The 13,434-nt window shown below is 45.0% G+C and overlaps 1 protein-coding gene across 1 annotated transcript in view; it reads left to right on the top strand.

Annotated features, from left to right (window-relative positions):
- ncanb (neurocan b) overlaps positions 1–13,434 on the top strand; it is a 143,113-nt gene that overhangs the window by 75,828 nt on the left and 53,851 nt on the right. The window contains exon 9 of the mRNA XM_010871573.3: positions 2,363–3,559. Coding sequence (XP_010869875.2) covers positions 2,363–3,559 — 1,197 coding nt within the window. The remainder of the gene's footprint in view (positions 1–2,362; positions 3,560–13,434) is intronic.

Raw genomic sequence — 13,434 nt, 5'->3', positions numbered from 1 at the left:
TGGCCTTGTCCTCAGGGTCATTGTTGTGCTGGAAAGTCCAAGAGCCTCCCATGTGCAGCTTTTGTGCAGAAGAATGCCAATTGTCTGCCAGTATTTTCTGATAACATGCTGCATTCATCTTGCCATCAATTTTCATAAGATTCTCCGTGCCTTTAGAGCTCACAGACCCCCAAAACATCAGTGAGCCACCACCATGCTTCACAATAGGGATGGTATTCTGTTCACTGTAGACCTTGTTGACCCCTCTCCAAACATAGTGCTTATGGTTGTGACCATGAAGCTCTATTTTGGTCTCGTCACTCCAAATTACAGTGTGCCAAAAGCAGTGAAGCGTGTCAAGGTGTTGTCGGACATATTGTAACCGGGCTTTTTTATGTTATTGGCATAGTAAAGGCTTCTTTCTGAGCTCATTTTTGTTCAGGTATCATTGTATTGTGCTCCTTGAAACAACCACACTGTCTATTTCCAGAGTAGCCTGTATTTCTCCTGAGGTTACCTGTGGGTTTTACTTTGTATCCTGAACATTTCTTCTGGCAGTTTTGGCAGACATCTTTCTTGGTGTACCTGACCGTGGCTTGGTATCAAGAGATCCCCGAATTTTGTGATTGAACAGTACTGACTGGCAGTTGCAAGGCTTTGGATATCTTTTTGTATCCTTTTTCCATCTTTATCATGTTCCATTACCTTGTTACGCAAGTCTTTTGACTGTTCTGACTTTTCTTCCCTCCATGGCTCAGTACATAGCCTGCTCAGTGCATCCACGTGAAAGCTAACAAACTCACTGACTATTTATACACAGACACTAATTGCAATTTAAAAAGGCACAGGTGTGGGAAATTCACCTTTAATTGCAGTTTTCACCTGTGTGTGTCACCTTGTGTGTCTGTAACATGGCCAAACATTCAAGGTTATGGAAACTTTTGATCAGGGTGTATCCTTAAAAAAAATGCAGTTTTCTTGCATGATCAGTTATATTTAAAAAATCAATGCCAAAATATCACAATCTCTGCCAGGGTATGCAAACTTATGAACACAACTGTATATTTAGCGACCAACTACAGTATGTTGCCTCCTGCCACCATCTAAAGAACAGCCAATTACAATTTGTTTTTGCATGCCTTAATGCTTTTCGGTCATTTCGACACTACTATCCCTTTAGGGTTATATTGTTGTTCTGTTCTCATTACTTAATATTGTTGCTGTAACAACTGGTGTTAATTATGAAATTGGTTTCATATTAGTATCATTACTATGGCCTGTTTTGCCACTGGTCTAACTAGTGCTATTGTACCCATACTTTGAAAATGTCCGTAATGTAATTTTCGTTATGTCAGTGAAGTCTATTGAATTGAATTAGCATTTTGGTCCGTTCACTCCTTTCCACTTGGTCAGTTTCATCACAGGGATTGACTGTAAGCTGGTGTGGGTTTAGAAGACTGTTTGTAGAATGAGAAACAGGGGAAGGAAGTGTGAAATTGCCTTTGTGTGTGTGTGTGTGTGTGTTGATACTCGGGATGTGGGTGTGCTGTCCTGCTTTGTGTGTGTGTTGATACTCGGGATGTGGGTGTGCTGTCCTGCTTTGTGTGTGTGTTGATACTCGGGAGGTGGGTGTGCTGCCCTGCTTTGTGTGTGTGTGTGTGTGTGTGTGGATACTCGGGAGGTGGGTGTGCTGCCCTGCTTTGTGTGTGTGTGTGTGTGTTGATACTCGGGAGGTGGGTGTGCTGCCCTGGTTTGTGTGTGTGTGTGTGTGTTGATACTCGGGAGGTGGGTGTGCTGCCCTGCTTTGTGTGTGTGTGTGTGTTGATACTCGGGAGGTGGGTGTGCTGCCCTGCTTTGTGTGTGTGTGTGTGTGTGTTGATACTCGGGAGGTGGGTGTGCTACCCTGCTTTGTGTGTGTGTGTGTGTGTTGATACTCGGGAGGTGGGTGTGCTGCCCTGCTTTGCATCAATACAAACAGCTGCACCGTTATGAGCACGGCGATGGGAATAAATATTTCTTCAAAGTTAGCAGTAAATTGCCGCTGTGAATGAGGGTTCACTTCCAGCATACAAATAAACATCCTGCTCTCCTAGGGAGTGGCACGCCGTTTATGTCTTACTCACAAGTCATCGCTGTTTATACGTGTGAGTGCCCCGTGGACCGTGCCCAGAACTGTTTATATAGATATTGGAATCTAGAAATATATATGCGAATAAGCTAATACATAATAAAACTATCGATTTGAATTAATGAAATATAATGACTCTGGGAGGACGCGTGGCAGACGTGTATTGTGATTGCTAATTCAAGGCGCATTCAATTAAAATCATTAAAAGTGTTCGCCTCCGCGTTATGTTAATGAATGTTTGTTGTCCCCCTGCAGGATTCACAGCATCTGAGGCTATTGAGAGCAGCACCCCCGTTGAGGCTGTGAATATATCTGGGGTCCCACTCCAGGACTCCAGGGCCCTTCTGGCTTCATCTCCAGGGATCCCAGCGCCAACGGCAGGCAGCCAGCTGAAATGGGCCTTGAAGACTTTGAAGGGTTCCGAGCTGGGGGCCCCAGGACAGGGACACATGGCTTACTTGGGGACGGGTTCCACCTGGGAGCCCATGGAGGCCAAAGCTGGACCCCTGGAGGTCATGACCCTCCCTGCCAACCCAGAGAGCTACTCTGGAGAGGGGAGAGACCAGGATCCAGACCACAGCAGCCCCACAGTCGTCCAGGAGAGGGGGAACATAGCTATGGCTGTGGAGGGCAGCGGGGTAGGTGGGAGTGACTTTCCGGGGGTCTTTGGATCTGACGTTAACACCAGTCCAGCCAGTGTTGCCAGTGTCACTACACAGCCTTCTCCTTCTACAGTGAACCCCACCCACACCCAGACTGTGGTAGAATATACAAGTATGGCCCAGTGGCAGCTGGTGGACCAGCCCACAACCGCATTTGCATCTGTTTCTGCTGCTGGGTCCAGCCCGGGCCCTGGAGGAACCGCCGAGGAGGCCAGGGGAGAGATTGTCTATGTCCGACGCCCCACAGAGGAACTCTTTCCAATTACTTCTAGTAAAACTGATGGTTTTCCCGCTGTGGTCAGGAAGCTGAGCCTGAACTTAGCCAAGGGGACTGAGAGACAACAAAGCCCAGATGAGGCCACCACACGTGGGTTCACCTCTCCACCTGCGGCCCATATGGAGCCCCTGAAAACCACTGAAACCTCCACAGAGATCTCCCATGGACCAGACCCCAGTGATTCTACCAAGGAGCCACCAATCTCCATCGCGTGGCTCGAAGTAGAATCAGAGAACACGAGCACCACTCCTCTGACTTTGGATGAGCCCATGACAACCACAGTTAACCACAACCTGCTTACCACGATGGAGTCTGTCCTGAATGTCACCGATCGGGAAGCTGAGTCCACTTCAGCCGTTTCAGGGTCCTTTGCTGTGGGACAAGGCTGGAAGCCGTTGGAGGGGGTGAACCAAACATCTAAGGAGAACCAAACCTCTGTGACCACAGAGAGCCCAGAGAAGACCCCCTATGGCGTGTCGGTTACTACATGGGGCTATGGCATCAACCCTTCAGGTGGGTTCTCTGTGGTTAATTATCTTCACCATCATATGCCATGAAGTCAGCGCACTTTTCCCCCCGCGCCTCTCTTTCATGTCTCTTTTATTATTTGCCCTCTGTCTGGCTCCCTCTTTCTCTCTCTTTTCTCTCTATCTATCCACCCCCCCCCCCACCCCCGTCTCTCCCTCTCTGTCCCCTCAATGTTCCTCTCCAGTGTGAGGCATCAGAGTGCTGCTGTAAACACAGGGGGGGGGACTGTGAACTTGTTGAAAGGAAGCCGTCTTAGTGCAGTAATTAGAGGGTCAAGGTTGGTGTAATTAGGCAGGCTGTGAGAGGCTGAGGTCTTAGGCCCCAGCAAATCAATGTTGACGGAAGCTAGAAGAGGCGAGATGTAATTGACTCCCTATCCCCCTGTCCCTCGCCAAGCGAAGCCCCGTGTCAATTTTCGGAATGATACAGCATGTGTAGACCCGAGCTGCTCAGACTCTCAGCTTGTTCACATTGATTCACCCTGATGGGAATAGGTTTTAAGCCTCCGCCATGCATATTTTACCCGGCAACGAAAGGCAGTGAAGGAGGGGAGGCATCCTTGGTTGAGGGGTTTTGTCTCCGGGGCTTGTTTGAAATCCACACAGTGGGCCTGACTTCTTGCTCAGGAAGCTCTTGTGAAATATTTAGTGCCCATTTCAGTGGGAAGTTAACATCTGGGATCGGAAACACGGATGAGTCATGTAGAATAGACGACTACGCATGAATGATGCAAAGCCGACACAACACATACGGCCGCTGTGTACCGCGGGGGGCACGGCTCAAACAGCCCTCGTCACCCTTCAGTCCTTCCTAACCACATACAGCTTGAGTGAGGGAGCTTGGGAGGTAAATAACGGAGCCCAGGGGGAGTGAAAGGGGAGGACGAGGAAGAGAAGGGGTAATGTTGGTCCTGTAGTACTGCTACAGGTGTACGTTCATACGCCTCTTTAATCAATGACCCACTGCTGCAGTAACACAGTCCCCAGAGAGCTACCACACAGCCCAGATCTGTCCAGGAACAACAGCCTGGCTCGCTCTAACGCTCTCCTTTCCGTGGTGTCTGGCTCACCCCTTCTCTTCCGCACTTTGCCTTCCATCTCTTGATATTTGTATAATGCCGTACTCTGTGGTCTGAGACCCCTCCACTTCTTGTGTGTGTCTTATGGAGATAAACCAGCGAGGCTCTACAGTCTTTCAACCGACCAAGTGAATAACTGTGACCAGGCTAAAACATGGAATGAATCAAACCCTAACCTGCGCTGCCCAGTCATTTTCTACCAGGCATTATGATTCATCACCAAGGAACATATAATATCCCCTTTTCAAAGTAGTGTTTCAATCCAGAGCCATCACTGTTGTGTGTGAGAATCCTACTCATAACTCCAAATGCTTAACCTAGGTAACTTTGTATTGAGCTGACTGCACCATCTATTAGGCTGGGAAAGGCAGACTGCTTTCAAATCTAATGCAGTCACTTTTCACTCTGTGCTAACGCTGCCGACCCAGGCCCGCAGATCAGCTTAATGAAATCCCTTCAATACTTGCCATCTCAACCCTCCCCATCTCTCAGCCTCTCATGCCCTAGAGCTAAACACATACAGTCACTATGTGTAGTCCCTGAGCCCCAGACACACATTCACACACACAAACATCCCACAAACACACACACACAAAACCTACACACACACACTCACTGTGTAAAAGAGGCTTTGGGACTATGTACTGTTAACCTAATGTAAACATGCACATAGGGAATCTTTAATTACTCGTTTTGACAATACTGCGTTATCTAAAGCAAATGTGCTCCGTGGCATTATGACAGAGTATTTGGAATGGACGGTACATCACAAAGGTTTGGGAACTGCCACCTGCTTCATCAGCCAGCAGGTTAGAATACAGAGACTCCAGGCGTGGCATCCAGGCAGAGAGAGACGGACCACAGGAGATGGAGGTTTAACAGTGTGCAGCGTGCCTGTCTGACCCTTTAATAACCCAACTCTCAGGGGTGGCAAACAGGAAATGGGATGTGGGTAAAAGATGAATTATAATCCCAACACTAAACCCGGTAGTAAACCATTCACTGTGGGAGGGAAGGGGCCCTTGGCCCTTCATAAGAGTGAGACCCAGGCTCTTGATACGGGGGGCCATCCCCTGTATTCCTGATACAGCAGGAATCCCAGCCGTTCATCACCACCATTAACACAGCTCTGCTGCAAAACCTCGACCATTCAATCATCGGTCCTCTCCATCACCCCCTCTGGTCTTCTATTCTATTCCACACTTTTATTCTGACATTTTCCATATCAAACATTTATGCTGGATATAATTCCATGCTCTTTGCCGGGTGCTTATTTAATAAATGGGGATTTGTAAAGTGGCGCCTTGGGGGAACTGTTCTCCATGGTGGAACAGGGTGGAACAGCGTTAGGCTGATTGTGCTGAGCTTTGGCTTTTTTGTGCTGGTGACTAGACAAGAAAAACACAAAGGAAGAAACCAATGTTGAGAATGAGCTGACTAGCAAACAATGGCAAATATTTAAAGTGTATCTGGCGGGGGGAGGGCTGAATAGCTGCGTCAAACAGGGTTTGAATCACGCTTGTGTTTTGTAATTGGTCTATGACAACCTATGTGCTTAATGCAGGTAGAACACCCGAGGATGTATTCACTTCGGCGCATGAGGATTACGGTTTATAAACACTTGAATGGCATCAGATGTGCGATGGAGATCACGTCATGACATTGACTGTGCCAAGTCTGCTGGAAGATGTTGCAATGGAGAGGGCCTTAATCGCCAAAGAAATTGAAATAACATGGGGTAAATTGTTTTTCCTGGGTTAAATAAATCCTTCAAACTCATTGTTGGACAGTCTGTCAATGTGCAGTTTTCTCAGGCAGGGAGATTAACATTTGTCACACAGTAAACCAGCTCTTCCCTCTACTGAATTACATGGCAGACCTTTAGAATAATGAAAATCAAGGAAAAATATCACAGAAAATACATAAGTAATGCTTTCTGAGTGGTCAAACTGCTGCAATCACTAAAGATAATGTTGTGCTATCATTTCAATCTTTTGTACTGTGAAAAAGGACCTCCTTTTTGTTTTGAATGATGAATGAGTTCCCTCGTTAGTTGTTCTGCTTGGCCACAGTTATACTGCACGGATGAACAGGAAATCCACAGGGCAGCTGTTTCCTAGATGTCAGAAAACATCAAATTATGAACCTTCGACAAATGTATCACAAAAATGTTACGCAATATACCAGAATCGATTGGGATTTTCATATTTCATTTTTCCTTTGTGGCAGAACGTTCCTTTTTTCTTGATTTTCTTTACTATTCTAAAGTGACACGTTCCATATTTACCGTTATTCTCCTTTAAGAGTAGTAAACAACACCTGCTCTTCTGGGTATGAGACTTTCCCTCTTCATACAGGAACGCATTTACCAGATAATGATGCCCTTCCTGTTTTATTTTAGGTTTATGATATCCTACATTATGAAATAGTATGCATTGCGACTAAAATGTTTTCAGTTAACATGCTGTCGGATGGGCTTTTTCTTCAGTAAAATGTTGTTTATAGAGTGGGCGTATCTGCTCCTCTGAGAGAATTGTTGCTTTGGTGTAAAGTGCTCCTCACTGAAGGTCATGTAGGACTGAGATGCACAGCAGAGTGAAGGCGAAACACTGTATCCTCTGTGTAGAAGGCACAATATAACCTAATACGTACAGTACTTTTCAAACACATATTACAAACCCTTACCAACAGAGTAATGGGAATAGGATATGGCACTAACATTCCTAAAGTGAGATTAAAGGTTGTTCCAAGAATGGTCTAGATTCAAGCCTTGACTGTGCTGCAAGTTGACAAATGTCTGGAAAGCACAATTAGCCACAAACAGTAATTTGTTATTTTGTTTTGTTACAGAGACACTTGCATTTCACATTTTGATGTCAACACTTCATTCATCATTATAAAATGTCTAAAGCATGTTAAAAATGTGAGAACACTCTAAACAAACTCATATTACATCAGAATCTGACAGCACATTATATTTGTGTTAATGTAAATTTGAATAATTTACCATGACTTACACATGCTTTTTCCTACAAAAAAACAAAAACAGAATTGAAAGGTGTGTGGCACATTTCAAAACTCTTAGAATACAAATTAGTATCCTAGACACTCTTCCAAAAGCCTTCTAACAAATATACACAATCCTTGAGCACTCAACCATACAGAGTATTGGTTTCCGGGTCATGGAGAAAGAGACAGCAGAGAGAAGATATAGGAAGAATAAAATCCCTCTGTCTGGCGAAGGGCCTATTTCCCTAGCCTAGCATGACTTCACCAACCTAGCATCACATTATCTGTCTCTGTGGGCAAAACATTTTTGTGAACAAACTGTCTCTATGGAAGATATAGCCTCAGTACACACCTCACACTGTCACCCTCTGAAGATTTGGATTGTTTCATCTACAATTACAGTATCTCTACTTTTATTGTTGGTCATATTTTTTAAGATGGCCATAAACAAAAGCATCTCCATCCAGTCATGTATCGTCCTATTAAAAAGTGACATTGATTTGATTTATTTTGTTTTAAAGTGTATCAGTTGGCTTATTGTTTTGTTTTTTACAGCGCGTTAATGCCTGTGGGTGGATTTTATAAACCTGCAAATCACAGCATCTCCCTGTCCCACAAGGTAGGAAATGAAGCTGTCGGACTGCAGGCTGCTGGCTGTCTATGGAATATAAACCTTCAATAGAGGCTTTGTCCCACTGTGCTGCAGCTCTGACCTGGATGGAGGTTAGGGTACTGTAGTTAGTCCTATCTGATTATGCGTAAGGACTCCTCTGATCTGTCATTTCACCACCACTTCTATCCCCCCAGGAGAACAAAGAGACTAGGCAGAGGAACAGACAACCTGATTCTTTCTCCTATCTGCCATCTTCTGTCTCTCCACACTTCTCTCTGACACAGAAAAAATCCCATCCACACCTCTCTCTGACATTCACACAGAAATAATGATGGATACGTATATGTCTTTCTTATGCATACAGAATTCTGTACAACTTCAAGGAGGCCGTCTACAGTCCAGCAAAGATGTACTGTATTTGTTTTCTGTTGGCTGTGAGAAATGTCTTGCGATGTGTCGACGTCAAGGTCAAAGCAGATTAATTCAGAGAGTTTTTTATTTTTTTCGTCTGAGAAACGGAGCCCAGCTGTTCTTGAGGGCTGTGCGACCAGCTATAGGGGAGGGCGGTCAGGCTGTGGACGCCGAGCGGCACCCAGAGAGCGCCAGCCGAACAGAGGGCAATGGGGGGGGGGGTTGTTTAGCCGTACTTCGCTGTTAGCTCGTGGAGCCCGTAGCCGGTACTCCTGTTACCGAGGCTGTAGGCTCTGACCACGGTGGAGCAGAAACAGAACAGCCAGGGCGAATGGGAGGCTCCTCTCCTCCATCTCTCTGGCTCGGCTACGCCTGTTATCAGAGATTCAACATCCACTCCCCTCCTTCTGTGGCTGCACTGATTTAAAGTGATCGGTGCACATGGCTGGTGCTGAGAGGTTATGTGTGTGTGTTTACCGAATGTGTCTCTGTTTTTCTGAAACTGTCCTAGCCTTTTCTCCTGGAGAATGTGAAGATGGGGTAAAACAATCTACTGCTGCGAGGAAAACAAAGCTAGCAGAATGTGTTTGTGATGATAAGGAAGGATGGATTATTTTCTCAGGAGTGTGACAGCTCGTATAATGCAATTTATTTAGGCTCACTGCAAAATGCCCTTGTAGCAACAATATCCCAATTTGGCCATCACTCTTGTTTCGTAGTCTCTTAAATTGGCCTCTATTGAGTAGCCGGTCGGCATTGGCGCTTGTTGCTTCTTTCCCCGTTAATTTACTGTGATGCTAGGAGGTGGTCTTGGGTGGTAAATGTTGTCTGGTTTAACTGATCCAGCTCTCATGTGGAGCTAATTGTTAGTGTCATGAAATTTCGATAATGCCTGTGTGTGTGTGTGTGTGTGTGTGTGTTTGTGTGTTTGTGTGTTTGTGTGTGTGTGTGCACGAGCTGGAGTGAGATGTGAGGGGTTGGGGCAGATGGAAAGGTTTTACTTTTGGATCATAGGGTTCTGAGCAAAAATAGATTTAAGAAGTGCCCGGGAGGAAAATGTATCCATGTTTCAGTCAATTTCGTACATGTTTCGTACAATTTGCTGTGGCCCGCTGAAAGCATGGGTTGGAGAGGAATTTTCTGATCACATTTCCACACTTGCTTTTTCCGCATGTCTTTTCAAGATAGTGTGGGAGTGTTTAAAACACATGAACAGCTCTGTTGCCCCACATGGGAACATGAGCAGTCCAAAATAGTTAACTCTTCCCAGTTCCTGTTTCCCATAATGATTTAAAGACAATTATTACTTACATAGAAATGCCAGTTTCAGTGTGAGAAGCAAACTTTTACAATGAAAATAATGAATTTTTTGCTAGTTTAGGTAATATTGGAATTTGCATACGTCACAACCAAAAGCCCCCTTTCCCCAGCATCACTTTATATACTGTACATGTACATTTAAAACAACTGATGAATGTTGAACATACGATTTAGACATTTCTGTATAAGAGACACAAACGGGTGAAGGAGATAATATTAGGTGCTGAGAAAAGACACATTCACAAACACACACACTCACATACATGCAAATGTACATGCTTATTACTTTCCGTAGTGTCCTTAGATACTTTTCTTATTTGGATGACAGAACATATGTAAATGGTGAAGTTTTGTTTACTTTTAATGCTTTTACTGTTGACTGTAGGGCTCAACGCTCAAAACCTGAGCATACACCCTTAATTCACTTGATACAGTTTTCCATACGAAAAAGTCAACATTAGAATTGAGTTAGAACCAACTCTTCCAAGTGTATTAATCTAATGTGCTTTAGTGCACCCAGAGTCGATTGAAACTGTTTTCCAGTGAGTTTGTCACTGTCGCATTTATTGATGTGCATCAGTTCTAGTGCATTCACATTATTTCATGAAAAAAGGGTTATAGCAGTCAAATTGATTTTCATCCAGCTGGTTACATCGGCTCTCTCCAGAACATTGCATTATGTAAAATTGCTTCTAGAGGCCCCATCACCATCTATGTATGTGGATCTGAAAAGCAATATATATCCAATGTGTATACAGGTATAAAGAGTTTGTCTGTTATACCTGGAAACCAGCGGGCTGTGTTTTAAATCTGTTACATTCCTTTGTCAATTCATCATTAAGGAGGCTCTAAAACCAGCAGGGCTGGAGCTGTCCACTGGTATTGACTGTACTCCCTTAACAGTCGCAAACTGCAGTAAGGAGCTACATGGTTTGACTGGCAGCTGAAGGAATGGGTTAAGGAAAATATAGCAACAGTATGGTGATTGGTGCTGCCCAGCCCAACCACAGAGGTCAGCCTTTCTATAGACACTAGGCTGACTGACTGACCGCAAGTATACTGCCAGGCTTTACCAACCAATGAAGCTCTGACAGAGTACACAGCAAACCAATCTACTCACTTCTTACAACACTTGTCCTTTCTCTCTCTCTCTCTCTCTCCCTCTCTTATCCTCTCTTTCCCCCCACACACCTCACTGTCACTCCCTCCATCTCTCTACCCCCCCCTCTCTCGCTCTGTCACTCTCGCTCTCCCTCATCTATGTGTAGCAGGATCTCGGCAACAACCCGGCAACCTCTAAATCACTCTTATTGCAGTGTGCTGAGATTGCATTGGATCTACACCACAGAAAGAGGAGATTGCAGGAGAAATAGGTTTCCTATTCCCAGGGTGTGGGCATTCAGCTTGCTTTGCAGTAATTGTAGCCTCATCTGCAGTGAGTGAAGTGTGCAGTATGTCTGCCCTGTCAGTGGGGAGATGGGAAGATGTACAGTACTCACTGACCCCAGGTCATTTACTGTCAGTGGGGAGATGGGAAGATGTACAGTACTCATTGACCCCAGGTCATTTACTGTCAGTGGGGAGATGGGTAGATGTACAGTACTCACTGACCCCAGGTAATTTACTGTCAGTGGGGAGATGGGAAGATGTACAGTACTCATTGACCCCAGGTCATTTACTGTCAGTGGGGAGATGAGAAGATGTACAGTACTCACTGACCCCAGGTCATTTACAGTCAGTGGGGAGATGGGAAGATGTACAGTACTCACTGACCCCAGGTCATTTACAGTCAGTGGGGAGATGGGAAGATGTACAGTACTCACTGACCCCAGGTCATTTACTGTCAGTGGGGAGATGGGTAGATGTACAGTACTCACTGACCCCAGGTCATTTACTGTCAGTGGGGAGATGGGTAGATGTACAGTACTCACTGACCCCAGGTCATTTACTGTCAGTGGGGAGATGGGTAGATGTACAGTACTCACTGACCCCAGGTCATTTACTGTCAGTGGGGAGATGGGTAGATGTACAGTACTCACTGACCCCAGGTCATTTACTGTCAGTGGGGAGATGGGAAGATGTACAGTACTCACTGACCCCAGATCATTTACTGTCAGTGGGGAGATGTACAGTAATACACAGTATGGCCCCAGATCCCTTACTCTAAATGGGACAGGAGACCGTAATATTTATGATATGACTAGAGTTTATACATAGTTCCAGTGCTGTCTATTGCAGCAGCACTAAGAGACAGAAACTAACAGTGGCTGTAATATTCATCCAGGAAACGGACCCAGGTTTTTATAGGGCAGTCATGTTTCAGTGTCTATAGGGCAGTCATGTTTCAGTATCTATAGGGGAGTTATGTTTCAGTATCTATAGGGGAGTCATGTTTCAGTATCTATAGGGGAGTTATGTTTTAGTATCTACAGGGGAGTCATGTTTCAGTATCTATAGGGGAGTCATGTTTCAGTATCTATAGGGGAGTTATGTTTCAGTATCTATAGGGGAGTTATGTTTCAGTATCTATAGGGGAGTCATGTTTTAGTATCTACAGGGGAGTCATATTTCTGGATCCTTTAGGGAGCCGTGTTTCAGGTCGCATTTGACTAGGTTGTCATGGATATTTCCTCAGACCCCTGTGGTGTAATGTAACCATCTTTTCAGCTGTCAGAAATGTTTGTGGTTCAGTACATTTTCTCCAGCATGGCATTAAAGTTTAAAACCCAGCTGTGTTGCTGGTTAGAGGCAGGGGCTTATCATGCTTGTAGAGATGCATTTGAACAAGCCAACCCCATGATCCTTGTCTCTGGAAAAGCTATTACAAGGTTTAGTAACTCCCACAGGGATGGAGGATTGAGTGCGTGTGTGTGTGTGTGTGTGTGTGTTTGGTTGTGTGTGTGTCTACCTGTGTGTAAGTTGGTGTACCTGTGTAGAGATTAATGTGTGTATGTCAATAGAATTATTTTGCACGCCTATAATTCCCATACCGCAATATGAATTGTTGTTAGCGTCTGTAGTCTCCTAGTCCATTTCAAACACATGTACTGGACGTGAATCCAATGAAGGAGCATCTTCCTGCTATGCCACAATGCTTTGTCCTGAGTGTAGACTCACAGAGAGGATGGACCTGCAGTGTCTGTGCCAGGTCAGTCAAAGCAGAGGGAGATATGGAGAGAGAGAATGCAGGAGAAGGGCTATTTTAAGAGGAGTGTATAATTAATCATAAGCCAACAGCTAGCATGAAGAAGGAAAAACTAGGATAGATCCCCCTGTTCTTTTCTCCCTGGCCTTTCTGCTATCTCGTGTCCTCTCCTTCATTCTATCTCTTTCTGTTCTTCTCTCTCTCTTTTTCTGTTTCATTTCATTTGTCACCTTCACACCTTTACCTCTCCACTCTCTTTCTCTCTCCTTCACCTTTGCTCTCTA

Source organism: Esox lucius, chromosome 8 (assembly GCF_011004845.1).
Source record: "Esox lucius isolate fEsoLuc1 chromosome 8, fEsoLuc1.pri, whole genome shotgun sequence".
NCBI classification, from domain to species: Eukaryota; Metazoa; Chordata; class Actinopteri; order Esociformes; family Esocidae; genus Esox; species Esox lucius.
This window is presented reverse-complemented; position numbering and strand designations above follow the sequence as displayed.